At 38.3% G+C, this 25,451-nt stretch overlaps 1 protein-coding gene across 2 annotated transcripts in view; it reads right to left on the bottom strand.

Annotated features, from left to right (window-relative positions):
* PIK3C2G (phosphatidylinositol-4-phosphate 3-kinase catalytic subunit type 2 gamma) overlaps positions 1–25,451 on the bottom strand; it is a 241,159-nt gene that overhangs the window by 71,079 nt on the left and 144,629 nt on the right. For both annotated transcript variants that reach the window (XM_040968303.1, XM_040968311.1), the window contains 6 exons: positions 22,698–22,805; positions 20,973–21,065; positions 19,426–19,555; positions 14,898–15,034; positions 13,055–13,224; positions 1,718–1,874 (listed from right to left, as the gene is read on the bottom strand). In XM_040968303.1, coding sequence (XP_040824237.1) covers positions 1,718–1,874; positions 13,055–13,224; positions 14,898–15,034; positions 19,426–19,555; positions 20,973–21,065; positions 22,698–22,805 — 795 coding nt within the window. The remainder of the gene's footprint in view (positions 1–1,717; positions 1,875–13,054; positions 13,225–14,897; positions 15,035–19,425; positions 19,556–20,972; positions 21,066–22,697; positions 22,806–25,451) is intronic.

Raw genomic sequence — 25,451 nt, 5'->3', positions numbered from 1 at the left:
TTGAAAATTTTAAGACTCTGAGTCTCCTGTTAATGCACCTTGTGTGGTTCCTGGCACAGAGGAAGCACTTGAGAGGTCATGTACTGCTGAATGAGAGCTGCTAGACTCCAAAGGAGACATTACAGTCAGTACTGCCTGCATATTCATTATATAAATGGAGTCAGGGTCATAGACTAAGTCCTTGTATTTACTTTGTGGTGTGGACTGCAATTTTGTTTTAACCATAAGCACTTCATGATTTTAATATGGCCTAATGATTTTGCAGACAGAATGTAGGTCTACAAGTAGGAATCCTTGACTGTTCCTGGAAAGTCACAGGAAGATTATGAAGACAGGCAGAAGCTTATATATAGGAAAAACAACAGTATGTATGCGAAGGCTATGTTTGCAGTTGTTTTGTAATTCCTATTTTTCAAGGCAGAGAAAGAAGTTAGAGATACTGTTTGGAAGTTAAGGCCAGGACGCAAATCAAACCTTCATTTCATTCATTCAGCCTGTCCCAAGGAAATTTTCTCTGATGATGGAAAGTTTATATCTGACCTTGCCAATGTGGTCTCCAGCCATCCGCTAAGTATTTGAAATATTACTGAGACAGAGAAAGTGAATTTTACATTTTATCTACCACTAGTTAAATGAGTGCATGTGAATAGTGCATAGATTATGCAACATTGCAGATTGTTCTTACATACGAACAAGGGCCTAGTACAACATAAATGAAGTATAAGATTTCCTATTGATGCATGCCCTTTATATTAATAACCCTTTAAAGGTTATTTAAATCTATTGAAGGTATATAGAACCTCTGATCTATGCAAAACAATTCATTATTGGATCATTTATCAGTCCTACAAGACAGATACTGTTACCTTCATTCCCAAAAGACTTTTTGCTTGTCTATTAAATAAAGTAACATGACTTGAGTAATAACCAGTAAAATGCAAACTTGGACTGAAATTCAGAGGGGCCAGATTATCAAGCCTATGCTTTTAATATCTTGTAGAGTCACTGTCAATGAAATATTTAAACCATTAGGTTTTACTGATACCAAATTGACCCAAGGCATGCTTCTCTCCAACAATTAGCGACAATTACTAGGATGTAATGCTACTCCCAGAAGATATTTCTATCAGACCTTTCATCTCTCACCCTGCATGTCTGGTCTCTGTCTCTTCCGAATGAACATGAAATGCAACATCAAGCCTTTTTTCCTGTTGCTTAACAGAGGAATATGTAGGACCATGACTCAGTAGATTCGATGTACACCACTAAACGGACTGCTGTCTTTCGACATTTAATAATGCTGGCCGCCACCTCACCCATTTTCTCCATCTGGAGGATAGGCAAATGACCAAAGGGAGAGACTGGGTTCGAGAGCCAAGAACAATCTTTGCTTGGTCTACATCATTAGGCTGCCATGATCTATAACCAAGATAGCATTTGTAATGCCCTTTTGAAAAACTCCAATGCACAATACAAACTGAGGAATATTTTGATAATGACTGTCCCTGAATTGTAGTCAAAGCATACTTGGATGAACTATGAAAACTACAACAGGGATGTTTAACTGAACTAACCTATTACATTGTTAAGAAATATATTCATTTCTTTTTGTTTTGAATTGCTCTTTGGGGAGCCGCAAGCCATTAACAACAAAAAAATTGGCTGAAAGAAATATAAATGAAGCTTATTATTTTTGTTAGTTCCCCATGAGACTCACCATCTCTAGCATGTTCAAGAGTAGTCGGCTGTGTTTTCGGACGATATTATAAGCTCGGCAGCAAAGCTCCACAAAATCTTGAAAATGTTGTGGGTTTTTCCCACCTTCTGTAATGAAGTACTCCATCTCTGAAGTAAAAATAAAAGGGGCTCGATCCCTGCAAAAGCCAAAAAAAAAAAAATTTCAATCATAAGCAGGAAATACATGGTTTGCAGGATTTAAACAAAGCAGTTAGAAGAGCTTCCACTAAATATTCCTGGTATTTTTTTCTCTGCATTAATGGATGCAGGTCCTTGAAGGGACAAATGGAAAAGTTAATAATTGTATGTAGAATATAAATCTATGTATTATTTGGGCTGCAACAGAGAGGCAAAGATACATTTTATCATGTGGAGCCATGTTATCCCACATTTTTCTTTCAAAATTATAATCAGAAGGCAATATTATCCATTAAAAATATTAAACCAGTAGCACAGGTATTATCTATGCAAAGTCCTTACAGGAAAGTAGTTTGTGCCAAATGTTACCATAACCGCTGGTGAATTTGATCTTACATTATTGTTTTTTCCCTTTGGAAGATACACAGATCTTTTAGGGAACAAGCTTCAGGTTAAAAACTAAGATTTCAATGACAAGTTCTTTCAGAAGGAAATTGGTGGGGTGTGGGGTGCAAAAGACAGATGTTCTTAATCCATTGTCCCATGCCTAGTAAAAGGAAAACAAGGCAGTTATATTGTGTTTCAAACTGGATCCGGTAAGAACGTCAATCATGAATAGATCATGTTGTCTAAAGGATGAAAAACAAGTGAGTAATCTTTTTCTTAATTTTGTTAGTTTTTTTCTTCTCATTATCAGACATGGAGAGGCCTCAGGAAAGCAGTTCCAACACAGTCTGGCAGAGAAAGGATAGACTCTGCCTCTCTTGGCTAAGATCTCAGCTGGAAAGCAAGAACCACGGGGAGACAGTTTTTACATCAACCTGATCTGATAATGTTCTAGAAACTCTGGCGAGAAAGATTTGGAACCAATATCATTTACAACAAATGTTTTTGAGTGGATTGAAATGAAACATATTTTAAAAATTTGAGCTTAACACCCTAAATGTAACTAGATTTAGATTAAGGCATAATGGAAAGAGTCATGGATTATTGAGTGCTTCAGTTATGATTCTTGCGAAAAAATAACTGTGCTGTTTAAAATTTCTGTACTTAACTATTTTAACAAAAATACATTACAGTAGGAATATCTCACTAATGATTTAATCAGGTCTTACAAAAGTGTGCAGATACCAATCAAAGGCATTTTGTTGTAGCTCTGGGGTGCTGAAGTCCAATCACATAAAGAAAATGAGTAACCGAGGTTTGGTTGGGACTTAATACATTGTATTTACACATTCAATATAATACAATGTATTATCAGAGGGGAGGTTGAATAGCAATAGTCTCATGTAGCTTTTTCAATCAATCATTGCCTCATTCATTCAACAGAACAGTGAGTACCTATGCTGAGAAAGATGTCTCCAATAGCAAGTTAAAATCCTGATATTTTCCTCAAATTTCCTTTTCTATTTTTCACTGATTTCTCCAATCTATAATGTATGAATTCACTTTCCGAATCTAGTGCATCAACCAAACTGGGAGAAGCAATGTAGAAAACATGCGATGTCATAGGTCCTCACCCTGAGTTTTCTGGATCTCGATGACCTCATTTGCATAATGGGTTAGTGATACCTGGCTGTCAGAACTCCTGGGAGAACTGAGAAAATCCAGCCTGATGCCCAGTGCACACACCTGTTCAATGGTAGGATTAGAGAGACACTCTTGGCTCTTTCACTGACAATTCTGTGGCCATAGGCAAGTGATGTATCCTCTCTGTGCCTTAATCTCCTCCTATGTAAAATGAGAATGGAATACGCATCTCCTGGGATTGCTGAGAGGATGAAATTAAAACCTGCAGATGTGATTAGAACACAGCCCATCACAAGATGTGCACTAAATATTAATATGTGGCTGCACAGTCAGGTGCTCTCACAGATGAGCCTTGTCATGGCTCAATCACCTCTTAAAAGAAATGCCATGCCTTCCTCACTTCAAAGTTTACCTCTGGTTTACACAATCTTTGTGACTGTAGTGACTCTTAAAACCATATTTGAACTGGGTAGCATTCTTACGTATCACTCATCTTGTGGCATCATTAGTATAGTTCTATAATTTCTTAATCAGAAAAGTCATCTTTTCACATGTAATAATTTCTAATGATTCTGCATGCTACTCTATAGTGGATGGAATTCTGGAAATAATTTTAGCATAAAAATTTCTAATCTGTATGTTTCTTACATAAAGAAAATTATGATAGGCCAAATTGATTTCTCAACAGCACTTTTTCATACTTAACCTCTAAATCATACATTAACGTATATTTTGTATGTGGTAACTGGTTATAGATCAAATGTGGAAGCATCATAAAAAGGCCAATATGTATATAAAAGCTCCAAATTAGAATGTAAAGTAATTTTAAGTAATATTAATATTAAGTAATATTAAACTAATTTTAGCAGAGTTTATACTATAATCTTACTGACTTCAGCAAAATAAATTGCATCTTTCCAACATGATTCTCACGGCTCCCTTCTGAGAAATGAAAAAACAGTGCCTCATGTATAAAACAGGATCTTCCCCCCCTATCCCTGTAGGATCTAAGTTTTAATTACAGTGAAATTTACCAGGAGAACGTAATCCTAGACTGAAGAATTAGAGTGTTAGAGCCCCAATCTCTGAAGTCTGCAGAGACCTCAGAGGAAAGACCGGAAACTCTGACATCTCAGACCCTGAGACCTGCCTCATCTCTATCATTCTATAGTTACATAAATACACTTGTGAAATGTGTTGACCATCCTAATTGGCTTTCTCTAGACTAGTGGTTTTATAATTGTTAGCTAAGCCCTTTTGCTTTCTCTTATAATTAGTATCTTCTCCACCTGTCTTCTCCAAACCCTGAAGCTTCAATTCAGACATCAGGAACAAACAATTTTATTAAAAATTTTGTTCTAATTAATCTAATCTTTGTTGGTAGTCTTCAGATTTTCTTTTTAATCCCAAAAGACATCTGTGATATTTCAAGGGAAGAGGAGAGTATTCTACCTCCCTTTTTTGCCACCATAATGTCTGACACAACCTTCTGATGATATTCTATGGCATGCAGTGAAGGTACAGAACACTAGTGACAATTTAACACTTACACAGGAAAGTTATGTAAAGAAATGTACTTACTGTGATTCAGTTTTGTTGTAGCAGTTAATCACTGTATCAACTTATAGCTATCATTTCCCTGGAATTATTATCCTATAAAAATGTAGAGTGTTTTATGAATTTCTATCACAGGGCATAACTGGAATTCATGGTATAAAAATGTGTATATAATTATAACCGCATGGTCACTTATATTACAATACTTATACAGCATATCAGGACAATTGGTAAATTGTTGTTTATTATGTGTCTTTTCATAGCTGTAGCTTTTAAGTGATTGAATAGGTACTGGACCACATATCTCCATCTCTGCCACCCTGACTTGACCTGGCCCCTGATGCTATGGGTATTTGAGAACTGCATCACTGGATGGAAGCTAATCTCTGCTTTTCCAATACATGAAAATATATTTAGAAAATTAGCAACTTTTGTATTGAATTGCTCTCCTAATCAAATATATATATAAAAATTGTTCTTAGTTCAACATTGGTGAAAGACAATCAGAGGCCCTGCTTCACAATTTCCTATGAGGATTAATGCATAACAGCTATGTATAAAGTTTTAAAGGGGAATTTCTGACTCTTTAGAATGGGTGAAGTCAAGTCCATGGCAATCTGAGGGGCGTACATACTTCATTATTGGTAGAGTTGATGATGGGAGGAATCAAATGACAGAATTCTATCAAGGACTCATAGTAATGGAGTCTGTCAGACTCTCTGAACACAGTACCTGCTTTTATGAAAGACACGAGAACTCGACTAATTTTACCCTGACCTGAAACAGGGCATTTTAACGGAAATTATTTTTTCTGGACTTCAACTGTTCCCAGAAAATACATTAACATCAAGATATATTATGTTAAATATTTCTCACAACAGTGTAGAGTGATAATAGTGTTGTCAGAGGGGACTGTAGCACGCAGTGGGGAATATTTAAGCTTACCTTATTTCCTGATATCACAAATGACCTACATTTTGAAGAGCGCACTCTGCTGTCCAACAGCAAGAACTCTAGTCTCTTCTAATATCCAAGAGTTAATTGAGAAGGCAAATTTGGCATCTCCAACCTTACATAACTAGGCCATACAGGAAACCTAGAAGGTGCAATACAGTAAGAACATAAATGTGCCTGGACTATTACACCAGGAATACTGAGCACCTCATGGGATCTGCAAACTGCTGGCATTTACCTAACTAAGCACGGGCCTCGCTGATACTCTCTGCATGTACAACGCTCTCCCCTGCCTGGCCTCTTTTATAAATTCATGGTGAATACTCCAACTCCCCAGTCTTCACTTAACTGCTTCATAACTTTGGCTACTGACTCTGCAGTTCCACATGAGTGCAATATCTCATCTCTCATTTAAAACAGGTAGTGAGATAGCTGCCACTGAAAAATGACCAGTCCTGCTTCCCAAAGTCTCCTAAATTGGGTGCATTTATTTCATGAGGACAGAGAATGGCTGATAGCATCCTCAGATTCCCTGTATGTTTTCATTTTAACTTGAGTTTAAGGAATAAAGGTCGCAGCCCTGTTTTAAGAATTCTAGTACATGCCTGGAGCACAAGTTATTCTGGGTATGAAGAAAAGATTATCGAAGCTACAATGTTTGTGTGAAAACTGTGAATTTGTGGTATCACAATATAAACAAGGATGGAAAAAATCAGGTTCAAGATAAAGTTCAACACAGCTTATTACTTGTAACAATTCATAAAACTAGAATAGGCATGGTCCCAATGCATGAGTCAAGCTTCAAGTGGAACATATTATCCCCCACCACTTAAAGTATCATTTCTTTAATTAGACTTCGCAAAATTCTTATGCAAAGTTCATGTTTAGGGAATATTTGTAATCGTCATTTGAAAACTACAGTTAGAGAAAGCTTTTAGCTTGCGGTTAAAATGCAGGTCAAGGGGAACGGTGCTGTAACACTGCGTGTTAACATTAGGTCTGCAACGCCATCATTCCTTAAGGGTACAAGTTTGAGTCCCAGCTGTTCCACTTCTGGTCCAGATGATTGCCACTGTGTCTGAGAAAGCAGCAGAGGCTAGTCCAAATGCTTGGATCTCAGCACCCATGTGCGAGTCTGGACAGTAGCAGTCACTTGGGGAGTGAACCAGCAGATGGCAGATTCTATCCTAGTCTCTTTAACTCTGACTTTTTGAATTAGTTTTTTTTTTAAATAAAGATTACAGTTTATATGAGAGGAAGGTTTACAGAGAGAAGCAGACACACACAGATAGAAAGATCTTCCATTCCTGAGTCACTCCCCAAGTGACAGTAATGCCCAGAGCTGAGCCTATCCAAACCCAAGAGCTTCTCCATGGGATGCAGGGTCCCAAGGCCTTGGGCCATCTGCTGCTGCTTTCCTAAGTGGTAGGCAGGGAGCTGAATCAGAAGTGGAGTAGTTGGGACTTGAACTGGCACTGCATGGAGTGCCAGCATTGAAGGCATAAGATTATTCTGATATACTACCATGCCTACCCCTTTTTTTCCCCCTAAATGCTGGTCAAAATGTGCAATTTGCACATTGGAGAGCCTTAGGGTCAATGCCCAGTTAGGACTCCAGATTCTAGTTCCTTGCTAATGTACTCTGTAACGTAGTCGGTTATGGGTGAAGTAATTGGTTTCTTGGCACCCAAGTGAGAAACCTGGATTGGATTCTTGGCTCAGCCTCAACCATTGTGGACATGAAGGAGTGAATCCCAGGTAAGGCTATGGAATGCCTGGGCGTGCCAAGGAGTCAGCCCCCTTTCGCAGACCTTTCTTGCTTCATCCTTCACTCTTTTCAGGTGGTAAATTACAAGGTTCCCATTCTTTGTAAATTACTATTAAAACCCGATTTAGAAGCAAAATGAATTTCTACAAAGACAAGGTGGGGATGGAAACAAATGGATTATTCAGAAGACAGGTGCTGATGATGTATGAACCACTGAGACAAATGCCAGTCCCAAAGATGTCTTTAAAGTACTCACGGTTGGAGCAGTATCGAAGCTATGCTTCCCACTGCACAACTCTGAGGGCTGTTGGCTGTGAACGAAAAACTGCAATCATGTGCAGGACAGACCAATGACATTCCTCTAATTTCCAAGAACACAGAGCAAATTATGGGAGCAATTAAAGCATGTGGTGGGACATCCATGCCTACCCAGCACTTACATCATTATGAGTAACATGCTGAACCAGAATGATTAAAATAAGATCCTTTTTAAAAAATCTATCAGGCATTTTTAAAATAATGGCTTTCAACTGAAGTTTTAGAATATAAATGTTACAACACTTAACCTAGAAAAGAGGCACAATGTGCTTCTCAGTGGCAGTTTACTATTGAAAACAGCAATACGATACTGTGTGGCTAGTGACTTTTTATTCACAGTATCAAGAGGAAAATGTTGATGGTAACCTACCAGAATAAAACCTTAAAAGGGTGTAAATTATATCGTAATAAAATCAGCAAGTAGTATTTTGATCAGTGAAGTACAAATATGTTGTATGAAAAAAAAAACTTAAAATGTGTTTTTTGGAATGATCTTTCCTCTGATCTAAGTGGACTGACATTATATGATGTGGTGTTAGCTATTCAATGACTGCTCATTTTGAGGGAAAAATTCTGGATTGTGGCATCCTCATTGGTCTGTGGTATTATTAGCATTGTGACTGACCACAGTCTACCAGATGATGCCACTGACCAGAGGAAGCCCCGAACGGGCTCCTGGGAGCTAGCACGCTGCTACTGGCTGCGCCTGAAATTCTTTCAGAAGTTCAGAACGCCTTAGTCAAATATTTTGTAGTCTAACCCCGAGAAAGAGCAATCCAGTCTGTGAGCCAACAAACTTCAAATCTAATTTAAAGGACTAATAGTGCATTTATAAACTTCAACGCACAGATGCCAAAAAGAACAGAAAATGTATTTACCTACTTTTAAACCAAAGTAGTAATCACCTACAGATGCAATCTCCTCTCTTACACTTCCTTTGGAACACTTACATTATGATTAATTTCAACAACATTTGGAAAGCTCACTTAGGGTCAGGTGCTCGGCTAATCACGTTATAAGCTTATTTAACCTTCACAGCAGTTTGTTTTCTGAGAAACCTGAAGCAGAGAAAGAGGTTATTTCCTCTGGATCTCACTATTAGCACACCATAGCATAGGTTCTAAAAAAATGCATCTCCAGGGTAGTTTTAACTGCTGCTCAAGTACTTCTAAGTTTACTTATGAATAAAATTATAAGGGGAATTGACGCAGGGCTAGCATTATTAATGTGAAAAATCATATATTTTGGAAATTGAATTTAAAAGCTACAAGCTTGAAACAACGATTTAGCAGACTAATAACCAACATCTTTAAAAAGACTTCATTAATTTCCCCTTCCCTGTAAGATAAAGTTACCGTCAACTGTGGAGTTGAACTTCACTATTCTAATCTTTTTTTTTTATACAATGAAAGCATTACCACACAGAATTATTACAGGAAATTTGAGTAAAATTGTGGATGTGGAATTTCTGAAGTATTTTGTTTTGTGACAGAAGAAATGAAATTAACAGCTTTTTTTTTAAAGGGTATTGATTTCAGAAATCTAGAGAAATTTCTTTGTTCCCAATAAAGGGATTAACTGTTCTCTCCGGAGTAACCCAATATTCAAACTGTTGCTTGAAACTTTTATATGAGGTGGAATAAAATCTAGACAATAATGAAATAAAAGTGCATAAGTTAATGAGCCATACAAGGTTATGCGTCTCCTTTCCCTGTGTTTTATACTGTGAGAAACACGTGCATCTAGAACACATCCGTTCTGTACTTCCGCTGGCTGCCTCGGGCTTCTCGTGGTCTACTGCATGATGGGAGATTAGGGTAATACTTCGGCATGCTTTGCCTACCTGACTTTGTATGTTATGAGGGACTCATAACGTTTATATGTATAGAATCTAAGTGAGGCCAGGCATCTCACTAAATGCATCTAAAAATTAATGAATGTGGCTTAAATAAGATTAATCTATCCCAAGGGGATTGAGACAAGCAGCTGTTATCTGGCAATCAGAACAATCAGTGGCATTGAGCTGGAAGAGGTCAACTCTCTGATGAAAGAGAAATTTAGTGACCTCCATAAATGGCTGAATTATTACTCTGTTTTCTACAATGCAAAAAGATAAAGTGAATAGTCATAGTCAAGTATAACCATGGAAAACTCATGGAAAAAGTATCAAAGATACATTCCCAATAAGGCTTAAAGAAGCCACTGATAGGGCCTGGTGCGATAGCATAGTGGTTAAAGTCCTCACCTTGCACACACCAGGATCCCATATGGGCACTGGTTCTAATCTCGGTGGCCCGGCTTCCCATCCAGCTCCCTGCCTGTGGCCTGGGAAAGCAGTCGAGGTCAGCCCAAAGCCTTGGGACCCTGCTCCTGCATAGGAGAGCTGGAATAGCACCTGGCTCCTGACTTCATATTGGCTCAGCTCCAGCCGTTGCGGCTGCTTGGGGAGTGAACCTTCGGGTGGAAGATCTTCCTCTCTGTCTCTCCTCCTCTCTCTGTATATCCGCCTCTCCAATAAAAATAAGTCTTAAAAAAAAAAAGCCACTGATGGATAACATCCTGAAAACAATACAAGTAATACACATAGATAATGGGGATGCTATTGGCCTCGTCTCTGGTGGTCAATAACCATTCATCTCAAGGGAAGACAGCATCAACTGCATTTTCATTCATCCAATCAATAACTACTGACTGATGAGGCCCTTCCTGTTATTGGTTTATTGGGATATTCCTTCAGCAAACAATATTAAGAACCTATTACAATTGACATTCAGTGTGAGCAAATTTTAAAAATTTACCTTACTGGTTACAAAAAAAAAAAACAACTCAAAATTATGTAACTGTAGAAGCAGCAGTAATTCTGAATGCACTGGGCTCCTACTTTTTTTTCTCTTACCGTCCTCATCAAATTTTTGCATCTCTGCAGAATAGAAATGTATTTGTTCATTTTTCAGTCACCCCCGTGGACAATGCGGGTGACCGAAAAATGCACGTGAACTACATAAGGGTGACAGGAGGTTCCTGGTAGTTCTGTACTCTTTCCACGGACTAGGGGAAAGGCGCATCTCAGTTATGATGCACCAAAAATGTCAATAACGATGTAAGAACTGACAAGTGATCCCTCAGTAAATTATTTAAACACTGACACACATCGATCGACCTTCAACCTGTGCTGGTTAGGTGCCCATGTCTTTGTACCTGTGACCTGATCTCATTGGATGTTGATCAGTAATACAGCTGTCTTTATACTTGAAAGCCAAAATCCCATTGACATAGTAAGTGTATATTGTTCAACTTTGTATCCTCCGTGCTTGTCCTAGTCCTTGGCACGTAAACCACCTCAGTACACATGTGTGTGGAATGAATCGATATGCAGTGAATATCTCCTTCAGTGATCCATTAAAAAGGCAGTGTACTGAAAGTAATTAACAAGTGAAACAATTCTATACATATGCCTTTACAAAATAGAACGTAATTGGTTCTTGAGAAACCATCTTAAATTGTGCTGGCATTTTCTTATAACCCCCAAATGGAATCTGGTACAAATTTGATCCCATTCTGTGTGTAAAAATTTTTTTTCTACTGAAGGGTGCTTTTAATTGAAAATGGCTGTATAGTCTCAGGATCATTATGCTCCTTGTTTTTATGCAGTGTTTTTTCAAGCAAGAAGCGTTAGCCTATAGCATGTGATTTCCTAGCCTGACCCCTGCCCTGCCCAAATAAAAATGAAATCAACCTATCTCGCTCCTGTTCTTTCATAATTTGTGAAGACCAAAAATCTGGAAGTTATCCTTGACTTCTTCTCCAACCTGCTGAACCCCTCCCCATAGTTCCTTCATCATGATTAATGTCCAATCAACTACCAGGTGTTACAATGCTGTTTCTAAGACAGATACTCACTGTACAAGTGATGAAAACTGACACGTTAACATCTTGCCTTAGCTACTGCAGCAACCTCTTAATCCACCTCCACTCTGTAGGATATCAAGAAAGAACTTTTGAAAAACAGTATCTTCCTGTATGTAAAGTAAAAGCTGTACTTCATACCAGGATCTCCATACCTTTCCAAATCTGACCTCTACCACTCATTGTCATTACATCCTATTGACCTTTCTCTCTACCTCCCATGCAAACCTCAGACCAGCCATTGGAAAATACCACTTTTATGCTCACAAATGATATGGAATATTCTTCCCATAAGTCCATCACTCACTTATTACACAGTTCACTGTCATTTTTTTCCCCCAGGAACTCTTTGAAACACCAAGCCTGTGCCAGGCACGTTCTGTCATTTCTCTGATTATTTTCCTCCTATTCCTCCAGCCTATTTTCTCATCTTCTTGCTTTGCTTATTAACTTGTCTAATGCCTGGTGTCCTCACTAGAAGGAAAGCAGGCTCACATTAGCCTGGTTAACGGTTACATCCTTGAGCAGTAATGTGTGCTCACTAAATGTCTGTGTAATGAATCAAGACTAATTCAGTTTGGGAAGTGTACTACAGTGATACTTCAGAAAGTTCATGGACAGCACATTGTCCAAGAACTGCGTACGCATTGCTGAGGGTTTGGGCACCAAAGTAAACTTACTTCTCGATTCAATTTCCCATGGACTCTTTGAAGTCCTCTTGCAGGTGCAGGACACAGAAAGGTGGAAATTTCATCTGAACATTGTACCAGATGTGGTGACATACATCACCAACACATGCCTCTTTGTCCATTAATGAATTTAAAAAAGCATATCAAACAGTTTAGACTGCAACAGAATTAGTACTCCCTGGGGTAAGTACAATTTTTTTTTTCTTTAGAGTATTCCCGAGAGGGAAAGAACACAATTTAATCCAGTAATACCGTGAGGAAACACAATTTGGTTCATTAATAATCTATTGAAAAGAAAACCTTCCCTTCATCTTTAGCTAAATAATCAAGTTTATATTACCTTGGAGGATTTGAGAGACAGGGAGCAAGTGATCTATAGGATATGCATACTATTAAGTGTTACATATTAGTTAGAATATTGCTTCATTAGTGCAGTAAATGTTACTTGTTCACTGACCTTTTTATGCCTCCAAATGTCTGTGCATGTCCTAGAAATTTTCCAAAGTCGATATGGAACATGTGGCCTGACTCTGTCAGCATGATGTTGTCATTGTGACGATCACAGACTCCCAAGATGAATGTTACCACGCACCAGCCAGCACAGGAGTAGAGAAAATTCCTTAGTGCCTAGTCAACAGAAGAACACCACCACACCACCACCACCACGAGTCAATGCATTTCCACAAAATTGCATGGTCAAGGACAATTTCTACATTTTGCTGGAGAAAAGTATATAGAGAAGCGGCCCATTCTTGATAGGCTATAGAAAAACAATCTTTTTAAGCATTCTTTTTCATTGACATTGGTAAAAATAGCTCTTTCATTCAAATTGAGCTCAGCTTCATGTTTTATTGAGGAGGATTCCTGGTGTGAGTTTCTAATGATTCAAATATACAAGACCAAAAGATTGTTTTTTTTTTCAAAGAAGAAATAATCATACAGACCAATAATGCCTATCCACAGAGACATTTAAAATATCAATTTATCAAGAATTGAAATCTGGGGAAACAAAAACTGCATTCTAATGTTTCATAACAGCCTTATTATTAGGTCGTCCAGCTGCTGTCCAAAAGCATGCAGTGTATATCAGTGTTTATAGGTGTGGAGGGCCGGCAGGTTCTCACTAACTTAATTGTTGCTTATGCTTCTTCCATGGTTATAGTTACTTTTCAAAAGTAGGTTTTTTTTCCCCAAAATAATACACTCGGCATATCATTTTTATCAACCTGATGATGTAACCAAGAATGATTGGTTGGACCAAGGTCATAGGTCTCCCAGAATGGATTATGTCATTAGATGACTTGCCAGGAAATTTATTTCCAGGTTTCCTAAGAGCCTGACCAGGTCAGTTAATTTGTCTAGATTTTCTTTACTTGTAGAATGAAGTTGCTGAAACATATACTTTACATAGTAATTGTGAAGAACAAATGTATATGCAAATACTAAACATAAGTCACAGATTTGGGGAAGAGCTGAAGTAGGTGTCAACATGATTTTATATAATTACCTGTTGTTCAGTGTGCAGTTTGCTCCATTCAGGTCTCACTGAAGTACAGAGAAGATTAACCTTTGCTTCTCTCTGGCATGGCAATCCCAGTTTGCCCAGGACTGAGCAGGGCCCCCGAGTGAGGGATTGTCAATGTCTAATGTCTGCTTACTTTCACTTTTGTTGCAGTTCCCCAGAAGCAGGAGCCTGCTGCATGCTAAAACTGTTGTACCAGTTCATGACCTGGCCAGATGGGACAGAATCTGGCCCCAATTATACTCATCTTTGCATCCAGGAGCCTTAGGGTAGGACAGAGCCTGCATGACTGTAATCCATAGGGCAGATGCAGAATAAAACAAAGGAGCTGAACTGTATGATAATATATGTATATATGAGATATTTAACAAATAAAACTGCTTATAATCCTGAAAAATCACTTTTAGATGAGAGATTCAAAAAGCAGGATATGGCTAAAGGAAACCAATGCAAAGTAGTAAGATATTCTTAGAAACTGGATGTCGTGTAAAAATTAGCTTCAAGAGATCTCACTTCTGGAGTGAGATGGCTCCAAGCCAGTCATGGATCAATGAGAATCCTTCTAATAATAGGCAGAGGTTTTATCCACAAAGATAAGCAAACAGAATACTTGATCTAGTCAATATACCACTTAAACTGAGCCATTATTATTAGACTGGTGTCTGAGAAATTAGACCTCAAGGTGTGCTTAACTTACTTTTCCATAAATCAGAATACTTAATGAGCTAGAGTCTACCCCTATTTAAGTACATTATTTAAAAATAACTGCAGGACAAACCTTTTCATAATCTGCTTTTATGTGGTTGTGCTGACTGAACCACTTTTTGATGGTGTTTTCTTTCAGTGGTCCCATCAGCCCCGAATGGCGATGAATCTTGGCGAGGGTGACAGCATCAGGCACCATCTGCACCAGACCTGGTGGATGAAGATAAGATTATAGACACAGTTCTTTCTCCACAGACGGAAAGATGCTTAGGAAATGTATCCGAAACTAGGTAACAGTGACAACAACAGATGCAGGCACTATTTTTGGATTACTCCTTTCCTCCCTAGAATTTCTATGCTGGAGATTTTTCTATATGGTTCCCTTCCTAATTCTTCCTAAACCTTGGGGAGCAGTGACACCTCATGTTGTGTTTGGATCAGATCTATCAAACGTGGCTTCCATGCTTTTTTCTAGGACTCTCACAGGGAGCCAACTGGCTGGTTTCAAAAACACTGCATGGAACGCAAAGAGGAGAGAATCAACTTTTGCATGATTGTTGAAGGGAGAGCATTACATTTGTATCACACACACACATGCCTTATGTGAACCAGGTACCAACATTTCAATTCTATTTTTGAGCAATGTGCAGGGGGCAGACATGTGGTTTAGTTGTTAATGAACTCATGTCCTATGTTGGAATTCCATTCCTGAATCTGTCCTGGAACCCAGTTTCCAACCAGTGCACACCTTGGGAGGCAGCTGGTGATTGGCCATGTAGTTGCATGAGATGTTCTGAGTTTCTGTCACCGGGCATTAGCTATAGCCCAGCCCAGCTGTTGTGAGTATTTGGGAAGTCAACCAGAACATGGAAGTTCTATTGGTCTTTCTCCCAGTATCCTTCTGCTTCTCCAGTATGTAAAATATTGTGAATTTTTTAAAAAAAATGCATATTCAAGTTAACAGAAGTATTCTGATTAAATGGTTCATTATTGGGCACAAATAGAATATATATAGCAAACATGGACAGAGAAAATGTTTCTCTTTTCTTGGTCATTATTAAAAAAACCTACAATTTTAAAGGCTGCATATATAAATTAAATTTCAATAGGATCTTTGTCCTACTGGCCAAATGTCCATCTGACTTTAATGCATTATGCTCTTAAAATTATTGAAATATGAATTTTTTAGAGCCTTCAGGGTTTTTTTTTTCTGTATAAGCAATTTAAATCCACTACTTAAAACTCCCGGATGACTGATATTCACAAAGCCACTTGTGACATACAGTTCTATGAATCAAATCATTGGAACAAATGGAACACAAGTCTGATTTCCAATCCCTGTTGTTGTGCCAGAGTTGCAAACTCAATTACCCAGAAGGACCAAGGACACCATATGATTTGATGGCAAGTGGAGGACTTTTTTTTTTAATCCCCTGGGTAACTTCCCAATGTCCACAATAGCAAGAGCTAAGCCAATACAAGCCAGGAGCCCAAATTCCAATACAAGTCTCCCACATGGGTGATAGAGATCCAATTACTTGAGCCATTACCTACTGTCTCCCAGAGTACCTGTTAGTAGGAAGTAGAGTCTAGAGTCAAACTCAAGTACTACATTATTCAGTGTGAGTGCCCCAAGCAGCGTTTCAGTTGTTGTGCTAAGTTCCTAAGCTTACAGGTGATGTCAGTTGTGGCCTTTGTTTGTCACCCTAAGTATGGGGACCAAACTTTTCCTGGTGGGATGAGGTAAGACTGACTTCCAGCTGCTTAAGAAATTAACTGAGCTTGCTTACAGTGAAGGTGTCTCAACTGAACTTGAACTGTGGTCTCACAACAAGGTGGAGGAGTCCACCGTGGCGGGGAGGGTTGGGGGAGGTGTGGGGGGAATCCCAGTACCTATGGAACTGTGTCTCATAATACAATGTAATCAATAATAAAAAATAAATAAATAAAGAGAAGAAGAAGAAAAAAGAAATAACTGAGCAACTTTTATCCTCCCTGATTTTTCAGCCCCCTTTGCCCTCCAGTGGACAGTTTAATTTCATATGCCTAGATGGGGGCAGCGATAACTACTCCATCCAGTTGCAAGAGCAATGATTGCAAGAGCAGTGATCAAAAGAATCCCATAGGAAGGACTGCTTGCCCTCACAGCCTCTCCTTGAACTCCTGATATATATCATATACAGCATAGTCATAAGAATGATCACCACTGATAATGACGGTGCAGTCCTCTGAGCTTAGTTCCTGGAGTAGAGGTTCCGTCAGAGCAGCAGTTCTGTTTAACTCATTTTCAATAATCCCCATCTTGCTTTGTGACATTTCTTGAGAAGAGTTGGTATTCAATGCACCTGGGAACCTGACTAATGGTACAATCTGATGTTCTAGGAAAGAGCATTTGTTTCGGTGATCTGTACAAGTATTTTTCTTAGGGCGGTATTTTGTCAATATAATGCTCTCTGAAATCCCAAAACTACAGGATGTTGTTGGCAGACACAGGGGGGAAATAGCCTGTCTCATGAAATCTACAACTTAGGGCAGGTCTGAAGTAGATTGTGCTGAATCATGTTGCTAATTTTAAAAGATTTTTACTTCAGTTACATTCAATGATTATAAATAGATTTGAATAGATAGAATTAGATTTCACTGGGATCAGTGATTTATTCAATTTCTGGAGAAAAGACAATGCATTTGACACCAGAAGGATCCGCTTGGCTCACCTAGTGTCACAGGTACTTTTTCAGCATATTAGGAAATGAAAGGATTAGGCCATTAAAGAAAATAAGGAAGGCAGAAGCCAATGCAGTAACAAGCTCAATGTAGCCACAGTGAAAGACATTTTAGAGAGCAAGGGAGAAATAAAGGGGTGGGGAGAGAGATGGGAAAGAAGAGACAGGAGTATCTTCCATTGCTTGGTCCCTTCCCTAAATTTCTACAACAGCTAGAGAAGAACCAAGCCAAAGCCTGGGGACTGCATGCTGACGCAGGGACACGGGATTTGAGTCTTCCTCTACTGCCTCCCAGCCTGAACATCATCAAGAAACTGCATCAGAAACCAAGAAGCCAGGTATGCACAATGCCCACCATGGAACCAGAGGCTTAGAAAGGAGTGACTATTCATCTATGATGACACCTTTAAATTCTAGTTCTGCTTGAATTAAAAGCAAACAAGATGAACCACATAATATAGGTCTCTTTTGTACTTAATTCATGTCATCCGTTTGCTTTATATATGTATCTACTGTAATTCTAAATTTAATGAGATTCCAAGTGGTAAGTATACATGCTAAACACTATGGTAAGGTATCTTAAGAATTGTTTCTTTAATGTAGCATGTTTTAATTAGGAACATCCTTTTCCTTTGATGCTTAGTAATACACTGAGTAGATCCTCAGCATTGTTTTCTTTTTAATGTATGTAAAAATCTAAATATATTTCTATATTATTTATTTGGCTCTTTTAGGAAAAAAAAAGTGGTCAAATGTATTCAAAGACTGCATGGATAGATAGCATTGGTTATACATTCTACTAAAAATCTTTTTGAAATTACCTGAAGGCCTATTTAGAATACTCAGAATACTTTAAAACTTTTGAACATTTATAAATTTTGGATTAATATGTAAGAGTGGGTCTTTCTTGAATGAACATTCTTTAAAATGGTTTTGTGACTTTTAAAAATTGCTCTGGGTTGAACATCTTTTTCATTCTTTATTATGTATTGTCCTGATTTCTCTGCTAATCTATGGTCTTTTTAAAAAAAATCTTTCATGTGTAGAACTCTTTGTTTACTGGTGCCAATTAACTTGTAATTATAATGTAAATCAAACATGCATTGTCCCAAAAGAATAATAAATGTTTTAAAAAGCACATTTGAATTTTAGTTTGTTCCCAGCTTAGAGACCTATGGCACACTCGGTTGTGGCGTTTCCAGGCAGGGCCAGTGGTCTGGGGCTCGCACCATTCATGAGCAGCACATGGTGGTGCTGAGACATTGCACTGGGTTAGATGCTAAACGCATTTATTTAAACCATCAACCATGATATTTTTAATTTATCATGAATGAATGGGCACAGAATCCCACCATAAGTTGAATTTGAAAGACAAAGGCAGTGGATTATCAATGCAAGGGACTCTTAAAGGACCTGAAACGGGGGTATGTGTAGTGGCATAGCTAACAAAGCCTATGCTTATGATGTATGCATATGAAGGGCAACAGTCTGTGTCCCAGCTGTTCCACATCACATCATCTGATTCTCTCTTAATGGCCTAGGAAACACAGCAGAAATGGCTCAAGGGCTTGGACCCTGCCACCCACACGGGCAACACATGGAGTTGGGCGCCTGGCTTGTTCTTGTGGGTCATTTGGGGAGTGAACAAGTGGATGGAATCTCTCTCTCCCTCTCTCCTTAACATTATTAGTCCCATAAATTGTAAAGAAAATCACAATTATAGGTAACACTTTGACTAGAAAGGCTCTAAAACACGTGTAGTTCTTTGGACCATGAATTTGTAGTCTAGAAAGAAAGCTGTGCAAAGTTTGGAAGCTGGCTACCAGGGACTGAGTGAGGCAAAGAGAGGGAGCCCACCACTTTTTCATTTATACTGACCTTGGTCTTTTCCTGTGGATAGACATCTATAAATGATCATTTGCATATCCAAGCCCTCCTGCAGCCAAATGTTGTCCATCACCTCAATGATCTGCAGAACCAGCATATCCTGTCGGAGATCATCACCAGCCTGTCAGAAACACAATTATAGACTCTGAGTTTCTCCTTGATTCTCACGAAAAGCATTCAAATAGGGGTATGTGTCCTTGCTTCTTTTGGAAACAATTCCTTCCTAACTTTAGGGCGGATTCAGTTGTCTTATTAATACTGGCAGAACCTTGTGTTTCTGATAGAAGATCACAGAAAGGAGACTCTCCCTTTAAATGATTCCAACAGGCAGCTTTCCAAATGAGAGGTGCTGCTCAGCAGTTTCACATGGATAGTAAACTGGAAGAGGATTATCAGGGAAAGTTCGGAGATTCCATGCATGGCAGGAGGAGGCTGGCTGGCTGGCGACTTGGATTTCAGTCTCCGCCCACAGAGATCTCTGTCAGCAGCATTACTCAGTGTGTCATGATGTATGCATGGATGTGCAGGATGTGCAGTGAGAGCCCACAGCTCCCTGATTGGCACGGCCAACAGCATGCAAATGAAGCATCAGGCTTTGAGTCTCCGATTCCTCTTGCAGAGGCAATTGAACAGTTTTCAGAGAATACAGTTTTTGCTAATAAGAACATGTGTTAATGGGCTAATTTGCGTGCGTTGATGCAGGAAATAGAGTATGCCCAAAAAGGGAAGGATACTTTCATGTTTTTAAACAAATAAGCAGCTTGTTTTGAAGACACATTCTAAATGATACAAACCCCCACCAAGATGAAACTTGGTGACTTCCTTTTCTTATCAAAAACACAGTGTCCTGAGACCATGCGTGTTGGAGGTTATGCAGGCCACAGCACAAGCGTGGGTGAGCTAACCAGCATCCACAGGAAGTTCACTCGGAGACCTTGTTGCACTGTTTGGCTGAGTAACAGACTCAAACAGCTGGATGACTGGCCAAGTCTTGCCTTCCAAGTCCCTCATCCACCCTTCTTTTATGCCTGCGTTCTGTATTCTGTCTTCCTCTGCATTGCCCCACTCCTCCAAGGGTTTTTTAATACATACTGAAATGCCCCCATATTTAGTTTGTCCTAAAGAGAAGAAAACAAAGTCACCAAAATAAACAAGTGCATGTGGGTAGGAATGTTACATTAAATTAATAGATCTTCTGAGTTTCAGCTAAGTTTGGTCTCTATTCAGTATCTAGCCACAAACTCTCCTTGTTGCAGTTTACCACGTAGTCCAATTTCCTTGCCACTCAAAAGAGAACCTATAATTGTGTTTATTTAATCATTCTCTTAAATTTTGGATCAAAGGCCAGTAACTTTTGATTTATTGCCAATCAGAATTTGGCATGCACTGTAATTCTGTGAAAGGGCAGAATCTAAAATAATTGGGAAGCTTCTGTAGTGTTGCCAGAGGAAAATGGCTGTAATCATTTCTTCTTGTGAGTAATAAATCAATAGTTCTGTTTATGAAATCAATGTAATGTTTTCAGAGGGCTACTATACCTTAAAAATAATGCTGATCTTTTTGCCCATTGGATCAGCATTGATGAATGTAATCTTCAAAGGCAAAGCATTAGAAGTGAAATATGAACATGCCTACAGGAGAAGAGGAAAAGATGGACAAAATAAGTACTTTTCCTGAAACCATGGCACATTGTAGACTATTTCATATGAGCAAATACAACACATGAATTTTTTTTACCCTTTAGAATAAAGAAACCTACAGTCTCCCAAACAAAAGCTTATAAGAGTACCCCTTTGTTTTATTTTTCTCTTCACAATTCCACCTACTTGTTGCTCATGATGAGCCTAAATGGAAATAGTGGATGGAAAATTCCAGAAATAGCAATTTATTTCTTGTGTTTTCCAAGCAGGATAATGAAATCTACCACCATGCCATTCCATTTCATCTAGGACATGAATAAACCCTCTGTCCATCAGATCCATTCTGTATACGGGACCTGTCAATCATTCAGGAGCCATTTCCATTACCAGATAAGACTGAAGACTGAAGCAATCTTAACACGTTCGCCTAATGTTGTTTTCCTCACATCATCATCATAAGGGTGAAAACAAAATGGTATTTAGAGGAGATCATATTTATATAACTTCTCTTTCAATGTATTGCAATAATTGTTCTAATAGTTGCTAACCTCTTTTGCTTAAAAATTAAACTTTGTCATAATCCTTATATGGAAAAAAAAGGCAAAATGGCAAAATTCTACCTTCAGCACTAACCTGTGATTGTTGCCAGTGACTTAAAAGTTATAGAATTAAAAGGAAAGTGATTATTTGGATTTTTGCCTCTAAAGACCTATTTCAGTTCATACAGTCTGATAGCTTATTTTGCTCTTTTTGAAAATGTGCTTATGAAGTCCATAGGATATCTTGGTAGTAGCAAAGTTGTAATGTTAATGCCATTGAAAATTTTTAGCAAAACTTTTTACATTAATACTAATTACACTAGTTATAAGATAGCCAAGAAAACAAACCATATAATCAGAAGAAAAGCTAAGGTTATAGTTTCCTTGCTTATCTTATAACTTAAGTAACATCTATTACATACATGGTAGCTTTGCCTCTTCCATTTTAAAAATCTCATTTTCCATTGTTTTCTGTCTCTCTCTTCTTGAACTTTTGAGAAAGAAAGCAACAAGGTTTATTATGAGCAGAAAAGAAAGAATTCTATGTGAGTGAAACATGAGAAAGACGAATCCTGTGAAGGATTAGGAAGAGAAAGTGCAGGAAGTAGTTAAGTAGTTAGTCTGACAACTCCAGGAAGAGCTTTCCAGGCCTGATTAGAATTGACATTAGCAGCCATGAACTCTATGTCAAATCTCAAAGAAGATCGGTGCCTAATGATTAATACTAATTTACTAGACATGGTTGTCACTTGGTCTAAATAAACATCGAATTACACCCAGCATGAATGGGGTTATCAAATCAACCATTTTGAACAGGTTGAGAAATCGATTCAGGAACAAGTGCCTTTTGGTTTTCATCCCCACTGAACTGAGGATAGGTTTAAAAACGACGTAAAATGGCCACTATGATCCCAAACAGTCATACTGCATCAAGGAGAACACAACAGTGTGAATACAGTCGAATCGCTTTTTCCCTTAAAATAGTTAGTGTCAGCTGGGGAATTCTTTTTGCCACTTCAAAAATATATAGTGAATTAAGTAATGAAGAATAGAAATATTTCACTTATTGAATAAGTTGACTTACATCATGATCAATCCCTTTGATACACAGGGCTGGGTTCAGTGGAAGGTGGCAAGTTTTTATTTCTTGAAAAAGTTCATCTAGTTGAATAATCTCTTTCTTCAGTACAACCTGCGGAAAGAAATCATTAGGAAAAGTGCCGAAGTTCTAAAGATCTTGACTTTTCCTTTAAGCTATATACATATACACACACACACGCACACACACATATACTTCTAGTGTCAAATTCATATTTCAAGAGGTACACACTCAGTGACGCTGGGGTCAGGTGGGTGATATAGTCATGGATGAGAACACAGCCAGTCAAAGACAATAGGAAATATGTGGAAATGGAAAACGAAACAGTGTGTGCCCTCTCTAAAGGACCTAACATCAATTAAGCCAAACTAATAATGGAATGAACTTGCTTGAAATCCTGGCTTTGTATAAGTGTTAACCTGTTTTCTGACAATTTCCTAAAACCTTAGTTGACAAATCAAGGCTGATTCTTAGTAATAAGACATTTTGGGAATGTCATATACATTGACAAAAAATGATCATTGGGTATGGCTGCTGGAAATGATTTATGAAAATAGTTCCCTACTTGCCAATGAGTGTATTTCTGACAGTGAGCCCATTCTATGCTCCAAAGTACCTGTGGGAGGTGAAATCTCAACTACAATCTTTAGCTTTGGGCATCTTTTGGCACACAGGGTAGAACATCATTAAGCATTCATCACAAACAAAAGTTTCCATTTCCCAATTTTGAAAACACTGATGCCTGATGAATTGTATTTAATTATTTCTATGTAGTTTCTTAGCCTTTACTCCTGGATCACTTGAAAATAGCAGAATTCTCCGCCCTCGGGTTCCAACTCAGCAAGGTACAGAAATGAGACAGAATCCCACTGCGGCCCTCCAGTGCCTGCCTCTTTGGGCCTTATTTATGTTTAGGCTTGTTAGCAGCATATTCTGGAGGGAGAGCCGAGAAAAAAAAAAAGCTCTTCTCCGTTTCATACCATTAGGTTTAATTAATCCTTTTTTGAAAGTAGAAAAAAAAAATCCAGCAGATACTTAAAAATAAGTATCTCTTCATCTTCTTGGATATTTTTCCTTCCATATCCATGTGAAGAACTATTACCACAAACACAACTAATCAAGGCAAGAGAAATGCATTTTTTTGAGCAAATAATGTCATTATCACACTGAATTTTGATGAAAATGGCAGGAAAAGGCACTGGAGTTATTTCTAGTATGCATTTTAAAGATGTGAGGAATTTCAAAGCAAAAGAGATAGAAAATCCAGATACAAACTTCTGGAAAAGCTAAGCAAGTTTACTTTAAAAGTTATTAACACTAGGAAGCATTTAATGAGATTGCAGTAATATAAAAAAAATCACAGAATTTTGTTTTGAGTTTATTGTTCTCTGCATCTTAAAGTTCTTTTATGTACCCAGAGGTTTTTATCTTATCTCCCACTTTAAAAAAAAAATTTCATATTTCTGTTTTTTTTTATTCCATTTTCTCCTAGGTAAGTGAATTAGCCCTTCTTCTGGCATTTCTACTCAATCAACTAACTTCTTGGAAGAAAAGTCTTTAAATTTGGAAGGACTTTGGGACACATTGCCCATAACTGTTTTTATACCTCTGTGCTGAAAACCCTTCTTGGCTTTGGGCAGTTGGTGGAGGGAAACCTCGAGTTCCCTCAAGAACAAAGCTCATGTTTCGGTTTATGATTCCAAGTCTACCTCTGAGTTCTATTGCTCAATTACTGAACAATATTCTTAACTAAATGCATGGATGTCAACTACTCCCCTGCATGTGGAACGCTGAACTGAAGAGAATTCCTTAATGGTCTATATTGGTGAAAGACTAGTGATGCAGCTAATTAAAACGAGCAAATGTTCTCCCATTAGGTCAAGATAAAGAATAATGATGCGTAGTATTACCAGCGGTGAGAAAGAGGCACAATATTTGGATCATCATCTATGGATTTAGTATAACAATATAAGAGTTATGTTAAGAAGTTAGCATGCAATGGAATTAAATGCCCCATTTATTTTGGTGTATTTTTTGAAATAAAAATATGGTATTCTTAAAAAAGTCTAAGCTGGGCCTGACGCTACAGCATAGCAGCTGAAGTCCTTGCCTTCAACATGCCAGGATCCCATATGGGTGCTGGTTCTAATCTTGCCAGCCCTGCTTCCCATCTACCTTGCTGCTTGTGGCCTGGGAAAGCAGTCATGGATGGCCCCAAGGCCTTGGGATCCTGCACCCAAGTGGGAGACCCAGAAGAAGCTCCTGGCTCCTGATTGGTGCAGTACCAGCCGTTGTGGTCACTTGGGGAGTGAATCAGCGGACATAAGACCTTCCTGTCTCTCCTCCTCTCTCTGTATATCTGCCTTTCCAATAAAAATATATTTTTAAAACGTCTAAGAAAAAGATTATGTCTTATGCAAAAATTTGTATGCATGTCAATTATTTTGCATCAAAATAAATAATTCCATTTTCCATGAACTCTTTTTGAAGTACCTTTGTATTACAATTTCATTCACTTCACTTTATTTGTGATAAAAAAAAAAAAGCATTCAAAACTGTTTACATTCACCTATTTTAAAGTCAGGAGGGAGAGATCTTTCATCTCATGTTCAGCTTTCCTGATGTCAGGGTCAGCTGGATCTAAGCTAAGATCCAGGAACTCAACCGGGGTGGGTCTCATGAGTGACAGGGCTGCACGCCCTGAGCCATCACCTGTTGCTTCCAGGATGCTCATTTGCA

This window comes from Ochotona curzoniae, unplaced genomic scaffold, assembly GCF_017591425.1.
Source record: "Ochotona curzoniae isolate NIBS_2020 unplaced genomic scaffold, NIBS_Ocur_1.0 contig_1482, whole genome shotgun sequence".
NCBI classification, from domain to species: domain Eukaryota; kingdom Metazoa; phylum Chordata; class Mammalia; order Lagomorpha; family Ochotonidae; genus Ochotona; species Ochotona curzoniae.
This window is presented reverse-complemented; position numbering and strand designations above follow the sequence as displayed.